Source organism: Colossoma macropomum, unplaced genomic scaffold, assembly GCF_904425465.1.
Source record: "Colossoma macropomum unplaced genomic scaffold, Colossoma_macropomum, whole genome shotgun sequence".
Classification (NCBI taxonomy): domain Eukaryota; kingdom Metazoa; phylum Chordata; class Actinopteri; order Characiformes; family Serrasalmidae; genus Colossoma; species Colossoma macropomum.
In genome coordinates, this window is record NW_023494790.1 from 11,824,142 (window position 1) to 11,848,727 (window position 24,586).

A 24,586-nucleotide genomic window follows, 5' to 3' on the forward strand; every position below is an offset into this window, starting at 1 on the left:
CTTACTAACCCCTCCCTCAATCCTTCCCTTCCTCCCTCACTCATTCACTCAGCCACCTACTCACCCACTCGCTAACATGCTAAGCCCATCCCTCAATCCATCCCTTCCTCCCTCACGCACCTACCTACTTATTCACTCGCTAACTTGCTAACCCTTCCCTCAATCCTTCCCTTCCTGCCTCACTTATTCACTCACCTACCTACTCACCCACTTGCTAACATGCTAAGCCCCTCCATCAGTCCTTCCCTTCCTCCCTCACTCATTCACTCACTTACGTACTCGCCCATTTGCATACTCCTTCACTCAATTCTTCCCCTCCTACCTCACTCATTCACTCACCTACCTACTCACCCATTTGCATACTCCCTCCCTCAACCCTTCCCTTCTCCCTCACTCACCTACCTACTCACCCATTTGCATACTCCCTCCCTCAACCCTTCCCTTCTCCCTCACTCACCTACCTACTCACCCATTTGCATACTCCCTCCCTCAATCCTTCCCTTCTCCCTCACTCATTCACTCACCTACCTACTCACCCACTCGCTAACATGCTAACCCCCTTCCTTAATCCTTCCCTTCCTCATTCATTCACTCACCTACCTACTCACCCACTCGCTAACATGCTAACCCCCTTCCTCAATCCTTCCCTTCCTCCCTCTCATTCACTCACCTACCTACTCACCCATTTGCATACTCCCTCCCTCAATCCTTCCCTTCTCCCTCACCTACCTACTCACCCACTCGCTAACATGCTAACCCCCTTCTTCAGACCTTCCTTTTCTTCCCTTACTTATTCACTCACGTACCTGCTCACTACTCATGATGAGTGGACTGCTCTACAAATTTCACACTCAGATTGATTGCAAAATTTCCCATGTTTGTCACCAGACTCTCTCTGGTTGTGTGAAACCCAAGTTTTTAATGTAGTCTCAGATTTTGGACCCTACAGTATACATCACGGTTTTATATGTAATGTATGTATGTTGATAATGGTAAATTAGTGGTAAATCTGAAATAATATGTCTTCTTTGGATACTGTTTGGCCTCACAATGCACTGCATATACCTGTCTGCCATGAATAGATTTTATTTTAAAAACTGTTTAGGCCTAAGTCTTACCTCAGAACCATCTCTGGCATGAGGGAGCATTTCCGTAACCATTTCATTTAATAACTTTGTGAGAGAGCTTTTAAAGGCATCTGGTTCCTATCACTACCGCTGTGAACTTAAAATAAAAAAAACACAGAATGGTAGGTACAAATTAATAATTTAATTCTGTACTCAAAGTGGCAATTAAAATATGTATAATGAATATGTTTACACTTTTACATACACAGATTTTCTCTGCTGTATAACACTTTATGACTAAGGGATTTTTGAAATACTGTAGACTTGACATTATTAAATACTTTTATGTTAATCTGTTGCTTTTATTAGACACCTAAACAGAGAATATAAGGCACATTTGAATCCCTTTAAATTTATTTTAAAATGTCTAAAAATAACTTTTAGGTGAGTCACAAAAATAAAATCACAGAACAATTAACTTGAACAGTGTCTGAGACTAAAACCCAACAAAAGGTTACATCATGATTGTTTTTCTCTTTACGTCCAGCAGAGAAGACATTCAGAACAATTGAAAAGTGTCCATAATGGTGGTCAGTGGAGGTTACTTTAAGGCACTGCTGAAGTCTCCCTCCATCCCTGTTATTTCTCCAGCTCATGGTGGTTTTTCAGTGTTGTTTTTAGTTATGAGTACTGCTCAGTAAAACTCTGATGGAACTCCTTTACTTTAGCTAAAACAATCTTCAGCTTCTCTGTAGGTGGTAGAATGGTCATTCTGAAAGAAAAGAAAACACATGATAAGAGTCTGTGAGGGGGAAGAGATCTTTCAATCTTATTTAGCATCTTTAAGAAATTTATTTGAACAATTGTTTTGGCTTTGTTAACAGAATATTTACAAACATATTTTAGAATATTTAAAATGTGAGTAAGTCTAGTGTAACAAGTCAATCATGTCCACAATATCATCAAATTGCAATTTTATCTGTCATACCTGACACTGTAGCCTCGCAAGTCAGGCTTCTGTCAGACAGCCCTAGTGGATTTTGTCAGTGCCAGTTTGAGGGAACACTAGCCACATCCCATTATAACATGATGACAAAAAGCTTCCAGGCACACCTAACCCTTGTGTGGTGTTGATGTTTTTGTTACTCAGTGGGTCTGACTGACCCACCGCATTATTGTTTTTTCAAATCAATTCAGCCATAACAATTTATGTAAAAATACCAGATGTTTAAAATATCACAAGTGGCCAGTGTAGGGTTCTCCTTTAGCAGCTGTAGCAAGTCAGCAACCTGTCCATGTTGTCCACCCTCACACACACACACATATATACAAACACAAACACACATGAACACACACAGACACACACATATACAAACACATACACACACAGACACACACACTAACAGCAGACCATGTAGGAGGAGAACAGAGTGAAGGGACACAGCACCTCCACACTTTTACTCACACGTGTAATATAAATGTGTAGGGGGTGAACAGTGTGGAGTCACTGAAAATGGGTTATTTGAGGTTAAAGTAATAATAAATCGCATCATTTTTTCTTTTTTTGTAAATATTGAAAATGGGTCCCACAGATTCCCACACCACACAAAGGTTAAGCGTCAAATGAGGGAGGCTTTGATATTTAAGTATACATTAAGCACTGTTACACAGCCCTGTAAAACTTAGGAAAGTGTGTTTGCCTGTATAAAAAATATCCATTACAAATTATAATTAGGCACAAAAGCTCTATTAGAACTCATTCATGTTGGACTCTTTCGGGAGTGCCCTCTAGTGTCCGACCAACCTGGAAGACATTACTGAGTGTGAGTTCTCTTCGCTACAAATTCTCTGTTTTTTTCAGTCTATGTGGCCAAGATCCATCTACTTTAACAGGAAGGGGCTGTTTGACTAACATGCAAAACAACCCAACACACTGATTTTGCATGAAATGCAGGTGAAGGTGATGATGATCAACACAGTGCCTCAAAAAAATACACCTGAAGGAAACATAGTGGTAGGCTATGATAGGCCTGTTGCTAAACATACAAAATCTGGATAATATAAACTGCTTGAATAGCTAGAATTTAGCTTAATAAACAGAAGTTTTGCTTTCCTACTGATAAAAATGGTGTACAGACATGCGTATACGCAGTCGTGTGGATAGCAAATCAGAGGGTAACTTACAAACTTCTGATGGTTGTGGCCATTTTAGCAAACAATACATATGAGGTGGTCTGTGTATCTCCGTGGGGGGGAGCTTCTGAGGCTGAGAAGCTTTTTTTCTCAGTGTACAAACAGCTCTGTAATGGTCCATGCTTAGCAGTTCAAGAAAACCAGGTGGGCTTCATACTGTTGCAATCATAAAAACACTTCTCTATCTCTACGGTGACCTTTTAGTGTACATCTGCCTATTCAGCCTACAGCTGTTTAGCCCCTCCCATTCACACATTAACAACATTACAATCTACATTACTGACCTGAAGTGGTAGGTACCGTCCCTCTGACCAAATCCACTGCCTGGAACCAGACAGATCCCTTTCTCTTCCAGAAGTTTCATACAGTAGAACATATCAGGAGCCTGGCCTTTCTCCTACAGAAACAGGCACAACAACAAAAACACTGAGTAAGATCATTTGTTTTACAAACACAGCAATAAAAAAGACAAAATCAGTACAAGATAGTCAACAATGAAGGAATTTTGAGAGATTTTTTTTATAGAGCCCATTTTCTATCATTTTCTTGTGATTCATTTTTTCCTCTAAAGTTTATGTATAACATGTTGGGTGGGTTTTATTCATTAAAACAGTAGTTAATTTATTTTTACATTACAATTTCCCAACATCTCTAAACAGATTGTCCCTATATATCCCTAGAGTAAAACAGGCTGTTTTTGTTACGGTGCCTTTAAAATTAGTGATGTGTTATAAATGACAACGCTATATTTATAATGACGTAGAAATGACATGTTTTTTATTGGCCTTACTGTATTGTGCAATTAAAAAAGTAGTCTGGGCTGAAATGTGGAACAAGCATTCGAATCCTGACAGCCAGGAACAGCACTACGTTTAATCTTTTCCTCCACTCTCCACATTTTATATTTTTTTATATTTTAATCAGAATGCGTGTGGCTAAACTGCTGTAGGCTGAATGCTCATATATAAGGGTTCACAGTTTTGACATCACAACAATCAGCTTATTTTCCATATGTGTATATATATGACTATATACATGGATATAGGGAGAGGGATTTACATACTATACAGTTACATAGAATACACATAGTATTTCAAACTCCTAATCCCAAAAAAGGACTATGGACTCTTTAAAACTAGCAAGAAAAAAAGCCTGGACAGCCCTACCTTGGCTTCCGCAATGGCTTTAGGAGGGAGCTGGATTCGGGGAAAGGTGTACATGGCTCCCTGAACTGGATTACAGGTTATTCCTGGTACCTGGTTCAGTATCTCTTGGGTCATCTTAGCCTTCTCTGCCAGCACCTCCAGAGTGTGTGAACGCTCCTGAGGTTAATCATATGCAAAAGAGCACAGCCATTCAAATGGCGGCTAATGATGTTCTGTTGATTTTCTAAGTGAAATAAAGTTAAATATATATATATATATATATACACATATATATATATGTACAATGTACACACATATACACTTTGACTGAAGTTAAGAGTAGGGGGTTACAGTGAACACCTTGATGAAGGTCCCGTAGGAGGGTTCGTTTGGTTGGGGTGGACTGACCACCAGGTCTAAAAGAGCTTGTCCAGGCACTGGAGGACACAGGCGAACAGACACCAGCTTCGTGAGCTGAACTTTGACCTCAGGATCCAGGTTCACCACCTCCATGTAACCGCCTCGAAAACCACACCTTAGAGAAAAAGAGACAAAAGTCGGCTGAATTTCTATTTCAGAGCTCAATATAAGGGAAATCTATTTTAAAAGGATGAATCATTAATACAGAATTAATTAATCACTAATAAAAATAATTGATTTTTGCAATACTGGTATCACCGAATGCGGATATACATTTGTGTACCTTTGTCAGTGACTGCTACTGTAGATTTGCCAACCAATTTGGCAAACTCTTAAATTACTTGATGACTGAAATGAATGATTCCCCCCCAACACTTACTCTCCCATGTAGCACTTGGATGTTGAGTGAAACGAGGCTAATTCCACTTTGTCTGAATACTCCGGCCCCATTTCAAACAGAACCTTCTTAAAGGAGTGGAACTGACAGCCTTCTGCATATACGTTATCTTGATACACCTGCACACACGACAGAGAAGATGAGGAGATCATGACGATGCACCTGGTTTCTCAAACTTTTGACAGGCAGTAAACTTCACTGCTCATTTGGTTCATGAAAAATAAAGCAAACAAAGATGAAGAAGCCAAAGCTAATTCACCTCATCAGCCATCAGAAACAGGTTTTCTTCAGCAGCAAACTGGATCACATCCTCAATGCACTGCCTGCTCTGCACTTGACCTGCCATGAATAGTAAAGCGTTTGTTTTAGAGTAATAAAACAGTACAGAAGGTTATAATTACAAATGATAATAATTATTATTTTCACACCTGATTAATAGTAGTAGTAGTAATAATAATAATAATAATAGCTTAATTCCCCCGGCCCTTTTGCCTTGTCTTTTTTTTTCAAATATGTGCCAAACAAAACACACTGTCATATTGACGCACTGTCTATACAAGTTTTAATAATTTTACACTGTCATATCAGTTTTATAGATTAGTTTGCATTAGATATAAATGATGCTGCTAACAGCTCAATTTCTGAACAGTAGAAGAAACCACTATGCATTTAAGGGTGCTAAACACTGATATACTGACGAATTCATTCTATTAGAGATCTGATCTGAGCATTTTATAACGTAACCAAACGTTTTACATCCTTCTGAATGCCACACTGAAAAAACAAAATGCACTGAATTTACTTAATTCAAATGTGTACATCATTTCCATGTGAATTAAATATGACATCAAACAAAAAGGAGGAGAAAAGACAAAAGTACATTTTATTCAAGAGAAATGGTTTATACACGGGTATACACTTTTTTCAGAGCATAAGGTTTACCTGTGGGGTTTCCTGGGTTGATGATGCAGAGAACCCGTGGCCTGCAGTGTTTCCTAGCAGCCTCCAGGGCGCGCCGCAGTTCACTCACGTCCAAACTCCAGCAATTCTTCTCGTCCAGATAATAATTAATCTGAACTGCAGCGAGTTCAGCCAGAGCAGCAGAGTAGAGCGGATACTGAGGGATAGAAATCATCACTCCGGTACGAGAAGTGCCTTCACCTGAGACTAACAACTTCAGCATGGTCTGGAAAAGAATGACAGAAGAAGGAGAGAGAAAGGTTAGGGCAGAAACAGAGGGTAAAAGAAGTAGGAAACACATACAGATGGAAAGTGGATATCTAGATACAGTTCCATAGAAAAAGGTAATACACTGAAAATATGATCCAATGTACTTTATTTACTTTGTGGAATGTATTGACAATATATCGCAATATACTCATTAACAGTACAGTAACACATCATTAGAATTACATCAGCAGTTTGAAACATCATTACACACAGTTATTAATGAGTAACAAACATGTAACACTCATTACTTAGTGATGTTTAGTGTAACTTCAAGAATGTCTTAAAGTACATATTTCTCATTTTCAGGGAACAAATACAATTCTAAGCACATGATATTCAAAAAACATCCATATGGCATAATTATTGATCTCTTACTAACATTCATTACTGAAACAAGAAAGGTGCAAATTAATGGCATTTCACATTCCTATACATTACATGAAAGTGTGCATGAATTTCATAAAGTATTCACTAACAGTGATAATGTAGTTTTACAGTAACATAACTGTACAGTTCATTAATGCTACAGGAAAATTTCATATATGAGTAGGTATTAAAATTTGCTAGGCTTTCGCATTAATGATGGATGATTTATGAATATGCCATTAATGATTTATGTACATATAGTTCCTGCATTAACTAAAAATCTTCCTCTGGGTTGGTGTTTGTAAACCTTTTAGCGGTATTGTGATTTAATTCAAAAGATATTACAGCATAATGAGTGACTGGTGGCTAATCACACCATGCTGTTGTATTTTTATTTACCATGATCGCATCACTGGCTCCTGCACTGAGGTAGATGTTGTCTGGATTGCAAGGGATCCCTCCATCTCTTTTTTCGATATACTGTGCAACATCACGGCGAACAAGCTCGATGCCCTGACTAGCACTGTAGGCACCTAAGAAAAAAATGATCACAGCACTTTCTGTTTATATTTTGAAATATATTGGCAACACATAATATATTTAATTTTCACAGTGGCTTAAACACAGAAAAGGTTCACTCAGGTTCACTCAACTTACTCAACTGATATTTGCTTCAACTGTACATCACCCAATTAAGATGAACACTCTTCAGAACTGCTCTGCCAGTAGAGTCTGCAGCAATTTTTTTATATATGTTTCCCTTTTTCTTTTTTTGTTAAGGTTTTCCCATTTTTGTGTCATGTTTCTTCTTTTTAAATATTTAAGCAATAGAATCAAGAATACGAGAGGGAGTGTGATACAAATAACATCACGGCTGTGATTCGGTCGCAGGCAGCGGTCGAAGGTGAGGGCCATAAATCATTATCCAACCTTGAATGTTTCTATTGCTTTTAAACAACACTTCTGTAATCAAAGCAAAGAAGCCCAGAATATAGAACCAAATGTGCTTTAACCCATTTATGCCCATACTGGACTTTTAAAATCTCCTTCACTACTGCGGTTCTTAGACCATCAAGGAGCACAGATCTAAACATGGTACTGAAACAGCTCAAACAGTTTGACTACAGTGTCAAATTTTCTTATTGTTCTTTTTTAGTCTTTAGTTTTTATTCCAAACTGACTTTCTGACTTTCTGGTTTTAAAAAGGAAATTCTTGAAATATTGATGCTGTGTCATCTGATAAAATAGGCCAACATCTCAAAAAATCACCACAGGTACGTAGGTGTGCCTTCGGTTAATTCTGTATATAAATGTTTATAAGAAATCAAAAAGGCCCTGTACAGCACTAAACTACAAGGGGAATGAATTAAAAAATTATACAAACTGATTCAGAACAAGTCAAATTACAACAATACATGGGTAACGTGTGGAGATTTTTGACACAAATTACTGTCTAAAGTTTGGAATTTTTCTTTGTTTCCACAATTCTGGTAGTGATTAACATTAGAGATATGAAACAAGCTATTTTTGAACTATACCTGATATATAATATACTTCTATTTTTGTCAAACAGAAAAGAGACTTTTTTAAGTCTCTGGGTATAAATGGGTTAACATTAGCAATTCTTTCTGTCAAAAGAGTAGTACTAATTCGTGTTACAGACAGAGCCATACAACCATCTAAACAGCAGTTTCAGCTCTGCTTTTTTTGCCAGATAAGCCTGAATGTGGATTTGTTCCAGCCGGTCTCTACATGTCATAGCCCATCCTGTTTGCTGAACCGTATTCTGTTGTTTCTCTCCCCCACAGAAGCACAAGAGGTTAAGAATTTATGTTTTTTTCTGTCTGTGTATTTTTGTATCTAGTAGGAATTCAATAACAGTTAGCTGCAGTGTAAAACGAGTCATCACTTATCAAGCAGTGCTCAGTGGAATGATACAGTTAACATGCTGTTACCACAAATAACAATAGGTGTAAAACGCTTCTCAACTCATACTGTGCCATCAGAACTAACTGCTGTATTATGAATGTTAGTGTTCAATAACTGGTGTAAAGCTGAGTTTGTGCTGAATCAGAGGATGTAGATCACCTGATGACAGTCATTATAGATATTATACAAATGATGATCTATTTTACTGTGTGATCAGTTTGTGTCTGTGACTGAATCATAGCCATGATGTCCCTCTCGTTTGCTTAAGTTACAGACACTAATGTGAAGAATGACGCTCAGCACCAGCTACATGGCTCAAACTTACATTTGCAGAAAATATCTACAGCTATCAAATATTATAAAAGAAATAAATCAATGCAATTATTTGACTGACAGAATCCTAAGTGTCCAAGAACACTACAGCCTTAAGGAGCATTAATCCTGTACCAATACTCTCTCCTGCACAGGCCTGAAGGATGCGTCTCGCTCGGTTCTTCACATCCTCCGGAAACTTGTTATCTTCCAGGAGTTCAGGATAAGAGCACAGGGCCAAGACCTTAAGTACAAATACAGCAGCGAGTGATATCAACTCGTTAAAGCAACAGTCCAGCAAAAAAAGAAGTTTCTACAATTTCTCTCTTAAAAAAAGTACTGAGTACAATGAGCTAAGACGTGTTTGGTGTCTGTGGTTTGCTTCTTTAGTTTTAGCACTGGAGCTACAAGGCTAATATAGCTAACAAGTAAAGAAAGTTTGAACTCCACAAATTAGCATTGCGCAAAAGACTTTAGTGGTTTTTGTGCCATTATAAAAGTGGACAAATGGTCAGACAAAGTTCAGCCTTAAAGGTGGCTGCTGTTTTATCAATGTCACTTACTACTATCCATTTTCACAGGCAACAGTATGCCATGCAGTATCAGAAACAGCATAAGCAAGTCTTTTTGACACTACTTAACAATTACATATGATCTGAGGCAAGCATGCGATGATGTAAGCATACACGCTAATTGGTGGATTATAAACTCCATTACTTGTTAGCTACATTAGCCTCATAATTCCCCCTACAAAGCTTTGGGGTAAGGGGGGCTTGTAGAAATTTGACCTCTTAGTGAACTGTTGCTTGAAATAAGGAGCTAATTAAGCTAACAGGTGAAGTCACCAATAAGCCAACCTAAATGAAAATGAACAGATTTCTCATAGTTCACGTTTTAATGATATATCCTATAATAAAATACAAGATTAATCTCTCTTTTTAAATAATACATCTTTAAAAAAAACAATGAAAAAGAACAGAAAATATAAAAAGTCTGCACTGGACTGGCTGCCCCTTGTAGTCTTTATGCCCACCTGTGCTCTCAAAAAGCCAGTTGATGAGCTTATGAACAACAGAAACACTCTTTTAAGAACTACCAATAACACACATTTAAAACTAGAAACCACTGTTATTAAACATTTTCAACAATTTTTGCATTACAGGATATTTTGAAATATTTCACAGTAAATGTGAAAGGGGGCATATTGGCTATGTGGACTTTTTTGGTGGGGGTTTCCTCTCATTTATACACAATGCTCTTTAAAACGCACCTGTCTGAAGAAAGTGATGGGTTTCTGACCCATAGCGTGGCAATCTCCGATGTTGGCCTTAATGACCTCCGTGAAGGGCTTCTTTACTCCCTACAGAAAAGAGAGGGACAGAGGGAGCATGATACCTAACCTTAAGGGTTGGCAATATGGTAAAACTATAACATGGGGATACATGAACATGTTTTTCTGAGGTTTGTGGAAAGGTTGGACCAGCAGAACAATAGTGCCACATTTAGAGATACTAAGATAAATGATAAATGAGTAAAATAACAAAAAACTTTTTCTTCAAATTCAACATTTGCAAAAATAAACAGAAGAAACAGAAGAAAACATAAAAGAGTAAAAAATTAATTATTATACTATTATTTTATTTTATTAAGTCACCATCCAATAAGCTGCTGTTTTTTGCAGCTTATGTACATTGGTTGTTGTTATTTACGCCAAGTGGTACATATTTGCCTTGTTAGGATACATGTAGTTGTCCAGTGTTGCAGATGTTCTCACAACACCTATAATATACTAAGAAAAGCATATTGTAATGTAATGTATCACCATAACAATATCACACTGCCTACCCTTACATAGTCTACACATTTTTATTTTCAAAGAATGAGCTCACTCAACAGCACGCTCATGTATAGGCTGTTAGAAAATCTGCTAAAGATGAGAAAAAGGTCATTTATTGTTTTTTTAAAAATTGGCTCACATCAAAAAATAATAATTATCATAATCAGTAAAATATTAAAAAACGATGTAGATGGTGCACATGCTTCAAAGCAGGTGTACTGCATGATATAATTAAGCAATTAACATGCTACCATCTGTGGTATGTACAAAATATTGAGCAAGTACAGTCGACCTTGATTTTGAATCAAGAGAAAAAGATCTGAGAGACTTTGAAAAAGGGTTCTTTATTGAGGCAAGGACAGCAGGAGCTTCAGTCACACTACTCAACTGGCTACTGTTTCAGTAAGCGAATAAAGTGACATTTGCCTTTAGATTAAGATGGAAAAGATATCAACAAATAGTGTTGAAAGCTGTAGTTGAAAGAGCACATTTAGCAATGTTGATGCTCGTGTCTTAGTGTCAAAAGTAAGAAAAAACAGAAGAGCAACTGTTCCTCAGGTGACTGAGAATGTTAATGCAGTAAGTAATCAAACTGTGTCAGCAAGAACAGTCCGTCTCAGCAAGAAGAGCCAGTCAACAGCTATGCAGGGAGGAATATTATGGTGTTGCTGGTGTTGCAAAGAAGAATGGATATTCAGTCCCCATCCATTCCTGACGTCTCTAACACTGTCCGCAACCAGGGACGGATTATGTTCTTGCGAGAACCCGGAGTAGATTTCAAAGATTTTAGTCTCATTTTTGCAGCTTATACGACTAAACAGCAAATGCAATGACAAACACAGGCTGTGTTAATTCTGGTGTCCTTGTTCAGCTGATGACGTTTACCACACAGATACAATTCAAACCTCACTTTTTTAGGCTGTTTTTGCATTTGAATTGGGCAGAAAACAATATTCAGTTTGTCAGGCTATCAGGCATCCCACCGGCACATCTGACCAATTCTGGAGCTTTACATTCAAAACGTGTATATGTATACGACAGACACTGTCTAAAGAGCTAAAACTTCTAGGTAATGGCAGATTGCTAAGCAGTTTGATTACAGCTGTTGCTAAATAGTGGTTTTAGGACTATGAAAAGTATGAGACTGATGTGAGAATGAGACAGTGTGTTAAGCATATGGAATTAATTGACTTTAGCTGCTGTAAACATATAATAATGAGCGGTCATTTTAATATCATTCCCACAGTGCTAACAGACATTCTGCAGAGCTGTGGATGAGTCAGATGAGTTATCCTTCACCACATTCTCCACAAGTGGGCGAGTGCATGTGTGGTATGCACAGGCCTCAATGCTTGACCCCTAGGGTGAAGGGGTCCAGTGGCTCTGTTATCCTTTGGTTGGTGCATTTTGCTGACATGGTTTGGGTCCACTTGTTCCCCTAGAGGAAAGGTCACTGCAAAAAAAAGTTTTCTGACTGATCACCTATCATATGATGGAATGTGCTCTTCTAGGATGACAATGCCTACATTCACAGGGCATGCAGGGTCACTAAATGATTTGATGCTATGGCCTTCACAGTCACCAGAACTCAACCCCAGTGAACACCTATGGGAGACTTTGGACCAGCATGTTAGACAGTTAGCTTTAGACAGACAACATTAAAGCCGCTCTCCCTGTTAGGCTATGGAGTGGAGTTATACATCCTCAGAATTCAAATTCAATTTTTTTTTTGTTGCAATTATTAATTAATGTTAAATATTTAACACCACATTTTTTATTGTGAATATCATTAAATTGGATATCATTAATAATAAGAGTCCAGTGTAATTGAGACTAAATTACAATTTCAGTGGAGATTCTCTATTAGAATTCCACTGAATCCAAGTTTCATCTTCTTCCTGGAAAAGGGTCATTTGTAGTACATGTAGCACACTTTTTTTTGTGGACAAATGTCTACCAACTTTGTGAACCGTCAGGGCATGCACTCATTAACTGCAGTTTTCTAAGTTGGACATTATTCTGGAGGTGTTAAGGTTAGGATAATGAATATGAGATGTTCCATTGCTCCATCTGTTAAGACTGAGCTTCGCCCATCAGTTTGGGTTTAGTGTCCTAGTTAATCTACAGTGTTGTTTCAGCAGGGGTGCAACTACGAGCAGTGTAGGCAGGACAGTCACAGCAACACTCATTAGAGTACTGAACCCACAACTGACCCACAACTGGTGGGATATAAGCTGCCAGTACCTGCCTTGTATGGTGTGAAATAGAACTAAAGACGAAAACTTCAGACTCGTCTTGTCTGATCGCCTACATTTGTAGTTTGTTTACATGCACTTACATTGTAGTTTGTTTATATGCACTTAATCATTTTGTCAGTAATTCAATCAACGCATTTACATGCACTTGAGTAATCAGATAAAGGGAAAACTTTTGGTCTATATGAGTCAGGCAGTAATTTCTCCTCTGCCACCAGCCAATAAACTCACAGAGGAAAACGTGACGTAAATGTAATGGAAAACTTCATGTCACAGCTTTTTTTTTTAAATCATCCCACCGCTGTACCTGAAAATGTGAACATACATCATCTAGAAGATGAAAAATATTTAAATCCTTCATTTCGTCAAGCATGTATTTGGTTTCAGCATCACTCCAAAAGTGTTTTGCTGTGTCTCACGTCCCCGCTGCTTGCTTATTTCCAGTACCACGGCCTGTTTTTGCACATGCGCAGACTGAGAAATACGAAAGAAATCAGAGTAAGAGTTCACATACACTGAGAAATCTGATTATTAAGCTAAAATCCAGCTCTCTTTATCGGATTTCTTAATCCTATTTATAGACCATACTTCGATCTTAGAAATCAGAGTATGCTGTTTACATGACCATTTGAATAATCAGATAACTGCAGAAATCCGATTATGATCGGATTATTGAGTGTATCTAAATGCACTCACCGATTGTTCAAGGACTGAGATGGTAACAAAGGCATTATAAGAGTTTTTGAGTCAGAATTACTCACAGCATTGGTTATAGGAAGCAGATGTCAGAACCATTTAAATCTAGGGTCCAATCTTATACACATAATACTCACTTCAAACACGCAGCAGCATATCTGATTCCACTTGGGTAATTTGTTAGTCTCAGTCTCCAAACATTTTGTAGGGCAGAATAGTCCCCAAAGAATTAATTTTTTTTCCAATTTACCACTATTTTACCATCATCAACCTTACATATCAAAACTCAGAAAAGGTAAATGTCAATATTTGTGTTGTAGACATCACAACGCTCCACTTCACATCAAACCGCTCTGAATGACGTGTTTTACATCTCAACAAATGAATTACGCAACAGAAAAATGAGTTAAATTCCCCTTAGGCGAATGGATCCCTTTTTGGCAGCTAAAGTCATCAGGTAGGTATTCAAATTTGCACAAAACGTACGTGACTGAATGCATAACCCTTACATATACACACTCCGCCCCCCTCGTTAGCATCCTCGTGCCCACTCATGTGGCGCTGTGCCTAGTACCAAGTGGCCTTGCTGGCAGAGAGACTGGGAACAGGCTGGGCAAGCAAAAGGGGGCCATACAGGGGTCCAGAGCAAACCTCAAAAAACGCACAGACACCCACTGTTTCAGGGGCTAAATGGAGACCGCTCCATCAAACGGCATTGTACTTTAACTCAGGCCACAGAACAGTTCGTTACAACACGCACATTGTGGAACTTCATCAGCTATTCAGTGGTTTGACCAGTGATGTAACTTACTGCAAAAACACTTACTTTCTAACTTGAGTTATTTTCTTTACTTGGACATGAATAAACTCCAACAAAATATCAAGATTTCTTTTCTCAGTTAGTTATACAGGTTATATCATCGACTAGAATGCACTGACAGAGTTGTCTGCCAAAAGTTTTAGATAAAATAATAAAATCCACAAGCATAAAGTGTCAAAATATAAGAAATGTGTTCAAAATACAAATAACAAAGTGCTCTTTTACAATATTCAGTCAGTCACTCATTCATTGTGCCAGTCTTTGCTTTCATTTTGTTCTATTTGTGAATTTTGATGATGCATAACCATCTATTGGTTGACTGATCTGGGATCCTTGGACCCCTTAGTCACTCTGACTCTGCAAACTGTAAACCAGCCCCATATAGACAGAATGCATTGTGCCAAGCTTAGTCAGTTTCTGGTGCTGCACTGGCATATCTGACATTTTTTAGTTTTTTATTTAAATAACTAATGTAACACGTTTGGGGTTATATGTTCCCTGTGTAAAACAATCAATTTAACCAACTGGAGTAAATTACATTGTCAAACAACACTGTAACCCTTTGAGTTTTTGTAGCTGCTACTGCTAACTAGCCTAGCAGTGTTATTTTATATCTAATCTTCTCAGAAATATTTCCTAAAAAAGTTGTAACTTGAACTTAAAGGTAGTCTTGACTGGAAGACTGGGTGGTCTCTGACTTTTACACAGTGCTATAACTCTGATATTACTCTAAATTATGGTACTTTTGCCAAAACTGAGTTGTGCTACAGTTCCTCATTAGACTGAAAGAGTTTTTAACCAGCACTGTAGAAAGCTTGTTCAACTTTGCAACAGCAGCTATGAAAGGGTACATTTGTGGGCAAAGCATAGACGGATCTATCGCATCATCCTGAGGACTCTTTTGGAATCACTAATGCCAAAAGATGGACTTGACTAATCAGACTGCATCACGAAGGTCAAGAAGCTAAAATTAGAAATCTTTCTGAAAGGCCAAATAAATCAGAGGATAACATATTCCTAAGGCTGAACAACATGTTAAAAAGCCTTAACTAAATATCTGCTGAGTGATGTCTGAGAAAACTGAAATCACTGTGGTCTAAAAGGAGAAGTCACTTTTTACCATGGACACAACACTCACAACACCACAACAGCTTCTGAAGTCGGTAGCTGGTTTATATAATTCTAATGTTTATGTAGCCCTACTACTGTGTAATGACACAGTAACAATGCTTGACAATCCTACAGCAACAATGACCTCTGAATAATGAGGCTACAGTTCTGTATCACAACTACTGTGGCCAAAACAAATACTAATAGTGCTGATATTCAGAACATTCTTAATGGACTGTTTGCAAACATTTGGTCTGCAAACATACTGCCCGATAAGATAAGCTAATAAGCAAGCCGGTGCAATGTTACAAGCTGTCGTCTTTCAGTAAACTTCAATGATAGCAGATAGCATTTTTTTTTTTTTAATATCCATTTTTTGCCCTTTAATTCAGTCCAAGTACTTTAATGTTGATTGGCCCTTGGGTTTTTTTACAGACACATAATTTAAGATGCCAATTAATACTACAGTACAAATAATTAATTTTTAGTCTGTGTATAATGTAACATTCTGGACAGATGATTTGTTTATTACCACACTGGCTTAATACTGGCTTATGATCAAATCTGATTGACATACCTGATGATTTGGCTACTGGTCACTTTAATATTTAGATATTTAATCTTCAGTTTTTGTGCACTACTTATGTGAAATAACTATTTTATAGTGCTGTGAATACACCAGTTTAACACCAGTTTACAGCAGAACTTTTCTGCTATAGCTTCGTTTTACTTACAATTACACACTGCAGACATACTGCTTTGTTATCTTCTGAAAATGCACCTCACTGCTATCGGTTTCTTTCGGTTTCAACTGGACCTTTCCAACCTCTGCAGCAAAACCTACAGGGACTGTCATGATGAACCCATTGATAAAACCAACTAGATACTCAACAAAGTGACACCCAAATTGCACAAGCTAATTTGACTGGGCTGATTTTGCATGTTGAGTATATGGCTTTGGTTCTACATTTCCAACTGCTCCAACCAGTTGGACTGATGCAATGACACTATGTGGAAAACCCAAGTAGGCATTCCTACCTCTTTGAGTTCCTTCTCTATCTGCACAGCTCTCTGCACTATGGGTCCACGGACGGCGTATTCCACCCGTTTCACATTGGGGTTCATAGTGTCCACCGTCAGGACCTTCCCATGGTGGAGGAACCCGTTGTCAGCCATTCTGCCTCTGGTGTTCTGAGATTTCAGCAGCTGTGAGAAACTTGGATTTAAAACCTGTGGAGGAGAGAACATCATCACATATCACTTCATATTGCTTGACAGAATTATTATCAGTTTGGAGAATGAAGAATCTTAAAATCTGAGAATGGCAGATCGCATATTACTTCATTAGTTGGTAGAAGTACTTCAGTCTGGAGACTGAAGAAACTCAGACTTAAGACATATAGAGAAACACTTATCATTTTTGTACTGAACAGAACTACAAAAATCTTAGAATAAAACCTGTGGAAATCAGCACATCAGCATATATCACCATTTTCTGGTACAATTATTAATCTGGAGATTGAAGAAACTTGACAAACAGTATATCACCATATATCACTACACTACTCAATAAAAATACGATAGACTACAGACAGGAACAACCTGGACTTACAAATTGAGGAGAACAGAACACATCACTTCATCACATGATACTTCCAGATCTGCTTCAGTCTGGAAACTGCAGACACTAAAGATTAAAAACCTGTCACAATATCACATCACTACACATTACATGGCAGAACTACTTCAGTCTGGAGAAACTGTGGAGAACAGGCTGTCACCAAATGCCACTTCATTTCTTGGAAGAACCACTAATTCTGGAGAAATTCAGACTTAAAACTTGTGCAGATCAGAATATCACCACATTTCACTTCACTATTTGGTAGAACTACTTAGTTCTAGAGCAATTAAGAATTAAAACCTATGGAGAACAGAATATCACCACATATCACTTCACTATTTGGTAGAACCACTTAATTCCTGAGCAACTAAGGCTTAAAACCTGTGGAGAACAGAATATCACCACATATCACTACACAACTTGACAGAACAACAAAAACCACACGAAACTCAGACTAGAAAGCTGTGGACAAATGAATATCACCACTACAGAAACACCACTTCATGACTTGGTAGACCACTTACTACCAAGAGAAACTGAGACTAGAAACCCAGGAATGAAGGTCATCAGCACGTCACCACATTACATGGCAGAACTACAGCAACCTCAGAGCAACGTTAAAGCCTGCGAAGAGCAGATTATCACCGCCTATCACTACTTTACTCGGTTGAGCCAGTTCAGCCTGGTGAATGAAGTAGCTTCCTGCATGGCACGGACGAAGAGGCATGTCAGTGAAGTTAAAACTAATCACATTAGCGAGTTATTCAACATTTTAGACGTTAGACAGCTGATGTTATTTGATATATGGGTTACGTTAGCCAGACAGCTAACTTAGGCACACCACCACCACCACAACATAAAGATTAAAACGAGTCCAAAAACAGAGTGCGGTCCGATTAGTTTGTGAGGTTTAACTCGATTAGGTGTGTAATGTTAAACTGACAGATATCTTACCCCTGTTTTTCTTGAATAAAATGCTCAGACAGAGGCGTTTAAAACGACATTTTATATCTACAATTTTCAAAAAGCAGCAAACTGCGGGAACCAACTGAGGAGCTCAACCACTAACTGACACTTTCCCCGCGTCTTTAATTTTTCCCACCCGTTCTCCGACAAGCCCCGCCTCCTGCGATCTCGGATTGGCTGATAGGCTCTCGCCTCCTGCGCTGTGATTGGCTAGAAGTTGACACTAACAGGCGGGCATTCGAAATTTAGGAATACATCCTGCACAACGTGAAACGCAGCTTAAAGCGCTTCACTGAAATAAAACGTACAATAACAACGAAACTGAGTAAAAGTGGAATGAATGTAATTACGAATCAAACGTAAAAGAAAAAACATGCGGTAAAAGCAAAGATACAAATTTTAAATTATATATTTTAAAATAAATTCAATATCTAAACTAAGTAAAACTACAAAATAAAAGCAAATTTAATAAGAACAATAAAATAAACATGCAATCAGTTAACTAAGGCCCCCCTTATGTGACATTCGAATAATAAAACCAATGACAATGTAATGAGCTTGTTCACTTACCATTGTAATGCTTCAAATAATTAGAAACTATTAGGCCACTCGAAAGCATGTTTTGTTAAATGTTTACATTAGATGACCAATTTAAGATTTATATATCATTTTTCAGGTCCATGAGATGCATTATGAATAAGAGGGACGTCAGTGTTTTCTGTGTAGTGTTTATGTTGTCAAGAAATTAGATTTTACAATTGTGTTAATATCTACATGAGTGGCCCAACTGACTGTATTGCATAATGGGCCCTGGTGTGATACAGCTAAAAGACATAGCTATCAAGCTATTTTTGTTTGTACTAATGACAGTAACATAAATAACACTCAACCTCTGAAGCACTCGGTCTTGGCCCTAGCAAGACATAAAGTGTTAATAATAACACAATAATCTGTCTGCAGCCAAACAGTATGAATGAGTTACAGTTATATATCAACCATTAGTGTCCGACAGTACAATCTTGCCAGCTAGGTTGGTACAAGCTGTCCGATGTTACGCAACATGTGGGCAAACACTTTTGAACTTTTCTTTTATGTCTTTGTCACTGGACAGAGACCAAAGTCAAGATCACTATACTGGAAAACTGAGTTGACTACAGTATATCTAAAGTGATAGTTTGGTCAAAAATCAAACCCCCCCTTATTCAAAAGTAGCACATGTTTGGTATCTGAAGTTTGCTTCCTTAGTTTTGAACTATAACTATAAAACTAATGTAGTAACAGAGGCTTATACTTCCCACATTAGCATCAAGCTAATGAATAATTAGCTTGATAATTTTGGCATGATTGGTTTTTTTGAAGTGATACTTTGGTCAAAAATACTTTGGTTTCCCCCCTTACCCATATGTTGTCGACCACGATGTGTCTGAAATTTGCTTCTTTAGTTTTGAACTACAACTGCGAGGCTAATGTAGCTAACAAGTAATTACAGCTTGTATTCCACACATTAGCATCAAGCTAATGATAAAAAGAGGAAATTCAGGTTTTAAGACGGCTACTACTACTGTTTCTAGCTATGCAATGTCCTTTTCTCCCTTTTTATAGATAACAATTTACGGTTTGAGGTAAGTTAGTGATGATTTAGCCAGACAGTTTAGATGCTGCTAATTACTTTAGCTTCTATTATGTGTTAGCTATATTAGCCTTGTAGCTACAGTGCAAAACTAAAGAAGTAAGCTTCTGAACACCAGAGGACATTTGACATTAAATTTTTGGCCACACTATCACTTTAAGACCAAACTACAGAGAACTACATCCTTTTGGCAGCCTGAAACACGGCAACGAAACCAGATCTACCCTTTGAGGAAATGTTTTGCATAAGTCAGTCATTTTCTTCTAACCAAACATCCTTTTTCCTGCTTCATTTGGGGACAACCAGTTCTTCTGGCTCTTCCCAGTTCCACAATAATTGTACACAATTAAGAAAGCACTTTGTGGACCTTCAGCCAGCTGGGAATTGTTGAAACTAGACAATGCTAACAGGGAAGAATCCAAAGAGAATACCTAGAGGGCATTTTTGGGTCTGTTCCAACTACTTCAGTAATAGACTTCTCAGTGCAGAGCCTTTCATAATCCATAATGAAGTGTTGGCAGATTGGTGAGACAATGGAAAAAAAGCTAAATGTCAATGAAAATCAGGGTAGACAGCAAATTATTGAGTGTTCATGTCATGAAAAAATAATTTTCTGATGTAAACACTGTGTAAACACTGTAAAAGTTTCAAAAACCGTTCACTCCCCAGGCCATACAGTCCATGACAAGTTGCAAAACCAGCCCATTTGGACGTTGATGTTCTTGTGATCTCGCAAAAGACATATACATATATTTGGCAATTCAGCCTACAGCACTTTAGCCCTGCCCATTCACAGTGAAGTTCTAAACAGCATTCCAGCCCAGACTGCTTTTTGAATGAGGAATACAGGACAGCCAATCAGAGCAGAGGTCATTTCCATATATTTAGGTCCCAGCCTGTTTTGTTGTATGGGATAGAGTAGGCGATCATATAAAATGAACCGTGGTTTTCTTTTGGTATGTAAACCCACACTAGCATCACCAGTGCACCTCAAGGGAAGAAAATAAACAAGAGAAATGTAGGATGTGGGCCTTTAAATGAGGTGGTCTATTGATGGGGGCTCAAAAAGGACAAACATGAATTTCTTCATGTTTATATATCTTCAAAAAGATGGTATCCCTAGCCATGATTCAGTCTTTTTCTTGTGGAAGAGTGTCATTTGTACAAGCAGGGACATGTGCTGGAGTCTATTGTTGGGAATAGTGCATTGAAGCTCCATGACGAAGCCACCTTTGACGTTTGGTAATACCTTCTCCACTAAAACTCACTGTGGTCATCAAAATAGAGGAAACGTCTTGATGCATGCGGGTCCAGCTATTTTTAACAGTGGAAAAGGGGGCTTGTGGACAAGCAGGCAGCACATGTTGTGCCTCTGCTCTAGAGGAGTGTTGGGTTTCTACAAACTCACGCTTACAAAAGCTCGTATGTCCAACCAGCCGTGCAAAAACAAGCCCATACCAGCACCAGCTGCAGCTTCTTCAACTTAAGCATAGCTGCAGGGGCACAGCCTGCATAGTTTGCTTTTCTCCTTGCTTTAGAATAACACAGTTAGCATGCTAATGATCAAGTCTTTTAGTAGTCAAATCAGGTCGCTTGAACAAAACAAATAAACAAACAAACAAATAGACAACCAAAACTTTTTGTACTGGCATGCACATTTGCTCCAAGTCCTTGAGGCATTTAAAAGGAAATAGCAACACTGCATGGCCAAAAGTATGTGGACATATGACCCTTACACCAGCTTGTTAGACGTCCAATTCTAAAAACATATGGATCTGTCCTCACTTTGAGGCTATAACAGCCTCCTCTCTTTCAGGAAGACTACCCCAATAATTCTGAAGTGTGTCTGTGGGAATTTGTGCCCATTCAGTAAAAGGAGCATGTGTGAAGTCAGGCACTGATATTAGATGAGAAGGCCTGACTCACATTCATATTCATGTCCAAATTCATCCCAAAGGTTTTCAGTGGGGTTGAGGTCAGGGCTCTGTGGAGGCCACTGGAGTTCCTCCACATCAAATTCAATCAAACCATGTGTTTGTGGAGCTTGCTTTGTGCACAGGAGCACAGTCATGCTGGAACAGGAAAGGGCCGTCCCTTAACACAAAGATGGAAGCATTTAATTGTTTTTGACATTTAAAATGTCTTTGTTTGCTGTAGCATTAACAATACCCTTCACTGGAATTAAGGGGCCTGAAAAACAGCCCCAGACTATTATCCCCCCTCCACCAAACTTTACTGCTATGTATTCCAGTAGGCAGCATTCTCCTGACATCTGCCAAACTCAAAGCATGAACCAGATATTGAAACATGATTTATCACTCCAGAGAGACAAGTTTCCACTGCTCCAAAGCCCAGTAGAGGCATCCTTTAGACTCCTCTAGCTGACTGGCATTGTGCATAGTGATCTTAGGCTTATATACAGCTGCTCGGCCATCAAAACTCATTTCATGAAGCTCCCGATGCACAGTTCTTGTGCTGATGTTGCTTCCGGAAGCAGTTTCAAACTCTATAGTGAGTGATGCAACAGAGGATAGATGATTTTTATGCGCTACATGCTTCAGCATTCGGTGGCCCCAGCACACTGTGAGTTTCCATGGTCTTCTGCTTCGTGGCTGAGCTGTTGTTGCACATAGATGCTTCCATTTCACAATAATAGCACTTACAGTTGACTGGGGCAGAAATAGCAGGGCAAAATCTCACCAACTGACTTGGTGGCGTCCTACGACAGTGCCACTTTAATGTCACTGAGCTCTTCAGTACAATCTGCCAATGTCTGTTAAAGGAGATTGCATTGCCGTGGGCTTGATTGGTAATGAGTGCGGCTGAAACACCTGAACTCAGTCACATTTGTAATAAATGACCTGTTGAGTTGTAGAATTTGAGATTTCACGAATCAAATTGAGTGATTCTGAGATGGACAATGATATCAGAATCTTATCATCATTGGCATATCATTACAGAAAATGGTTATGAATATGCTGCATGATGTGTGATACATTGTTTTGCAAGATTTGAGCCCAAAATGTATTGTGTTTGGAAATCCATTCGTGGCTGAGAGGTACATGCACGTTGTTATAAGGCAAAATAGTGTCCAAAGAATACTTTTTTTTAGGTTTACCACTATTTCACCATTTTTAACATTACATGGAGCAACTCAAAAGATGTTTGGTTTTATCGCTTGATTTGGAAAGTAAATAAACTGGTTATATTTGTCCTGTAAACATCTCAACCCCTGATTCCAAGTTGGTAAGTTGTCAAACCACTCTGATTTTGTTTATATCTCAATGACTAAGATATGCAAAAATTTGAAAAAAAAAAACAACAAAAAAAAAACGTGGAGTTCACCTTTATCTCCTTCAAGTGTTTTCAATGTCAAGTCAGATCATAACTGCAATATTGCAATATTTTGTTCATATCGTGCAGCCCTGTACTTACACCGTCCACTGAGGCTGTGCTGCCCTTAATGTCGGTTAGAGGTGCCTTTCGTTTGACTTGCTCCACTCTTTGGAATGGAAATCAACTTTAGTTGGCAGTTCAACGCGACACGCTGAGAGAAGACTTTGGCTTTAGTAATGTGCTCCTTGGCCTGAGTTTCTTGAGTCTGGGGTCAGCAGGTAGAAGAAGGACAGAGTTTAACAGAGAAACAGTCTGAACTCGGTCTGATCGTGGAACAGTGGAGAAGCAGAAAGGAGCTGGCAGGGAGTCTGAGGAAGTGACAGTGACACTCGATCTGTCCTCATGTGGGACGGGGGCATGTGATGTCGCTCCAAGCGATGTTCTGCTGTCATAATTTACCCATGCTGTGAGTCACCTGCTGTAGCAAATCAGTTAGCAAAGAACCAAAACATCCCGTACAACCATATGACCCAAGAATGGTGTAATACTGAATATTAGAAGATGCAGTCCATTCAAACCCAGCTGTTACAGATACAAACAGTCATATGTAAGTTTGGGGGGACTGGCCAAATTACAACCCCATTTCCAGAAAAGTTGGGACGCTGTGCAGAATGTTAATAAAAATAGGGTGCAATTATATGCAAATCATGTAAACCATATTTTTAAAGGAAAAGACAACATATCCAATGTTGAAACTGAAAAATGTTTATTGTTTTTTGAAAAATATGCCCATTTTATATATGTTCCAGAAAAAGTTGGGACGGGGCCTGTTTACCACTGTGTTTCATAATGTCTTCTTTTAACAACACTCTGTAAGCATAGGGAACTGAGGAGACACTGCTGTAGTTTTTGAAAGTGAAATGTTTTCCCATTCTTGCTTGATACAAGATTTCAGCTGTTCAACAGTTGGGGGTCTCCTTTGCAGTATTTTTCATTTCATAATGCGCAAAATCGTTTCTGTTGGGTGACAGGTCTGGACTGCAGGCAGGTCAGTTTAGCATACGGACTCTTTTAATACGAGCAATGCTGTTATAATACATGAAGAATGTGGTTTGTCATTGTCTTGCTGAAATAATCAAGGCCTTCCCTGAAAAAGATGTCGTCTGGATGGCAGCATATGTTGCCAAAACATTTATATATCATTCAGCATTAATGGTTCACAGATGTGCACGTCACCCATGCCATGTACACTAATG

The 24,586-nt window shown here is 38.5% G+C and overlaps 1 protein-coding gene across 3 annotated transcripts; it reads right to left on the minus strand.

Moving 5' to 3' along the window:
* Nucleotides 1–1,247: 1,247 nt before the first annotated feature.
* On the minus strand, nucleotides 1,248–23,718 carry si:ch211-217a12.1 (alanine aminotransferase 2-like). 3 transcript variants are annotated; one of them, XM_036572121.1, is made up of 12 exons: nucleotides 23,430–23,718; nucleotides 16,816–17,007; nucleotides 10,330–10,419; nucleotides 9,195–9,303; nucleotides 7,218–7,351; nucleotides 6,165–6,408; nucleotides 5,482–5,561; nucleotides 5,205–5,341; nucleotides 4,766–4,940; nucleotides 4,427–4,582; nucleotides 3,545–3,657; nucleotides 1,248–1,839 (listed from the first exon to the last, which is right to left on the minus strand). In XM_036572121.1, the coding sequence occupies exons 2-12, from the start codon at nucleotides 16,951–16,953 to the stop codon at nucleotides 1,749–1,751; spliced, it is 1,467 nt and encodes a 488-aa protein (XP_036428014.1). In that variant the 5' UTR covers nucleotides 16,954–17,007; nucleotides 23,430–23,718; the 3' UTR covers nucleotides 1,248–1,748. The 3 variants fall into 3 exon arrangements, with proteins under 3 accessions (XP_036428014.1, XP_036428013.1, XP_036428015.1); XM_036572120.1 differs by lacking the exon at nucleotides 23,430–23,718 and adding an exon at nucleotides 18,353–18,487; XM_036572122.1 differs by lacking the exon at nucleotides 23,430–23,718 and adding an exon at nucleotides 17,390–17,815.
* Nucleotides 23,719–24,586: the final 868 nt, after the last annotated feature.

What these genes read in the sequence shown, in the direction of transcription:
- si:ch211-217a12.1 (XM_036572121.1), bottom strand. Translation starts at nt 16,953, where the DNA reads ATGGCTGACAACGGGTTCCTCCACCATGGGAAGGTCCTGACGGTGGAC. An exon ending in CCATCACTTTCTTCAGACAG is followed by an intron (nt 9,304 to 10,329) that starts GTGCGTTTTAAA and finishes TTTGTACTTAAG; the next exon opens with GTCTTGGCCCTGTGCTCTTA. An exon ending in CAACCCAGGAAACCCCACAG is followed by an intron (nt 5,562 to 6,164) that starts GTAAACCTTATG and finishes TATTCATGGCAG; the next exon opens with GTCAAGTGCAGAGCAGGCAG.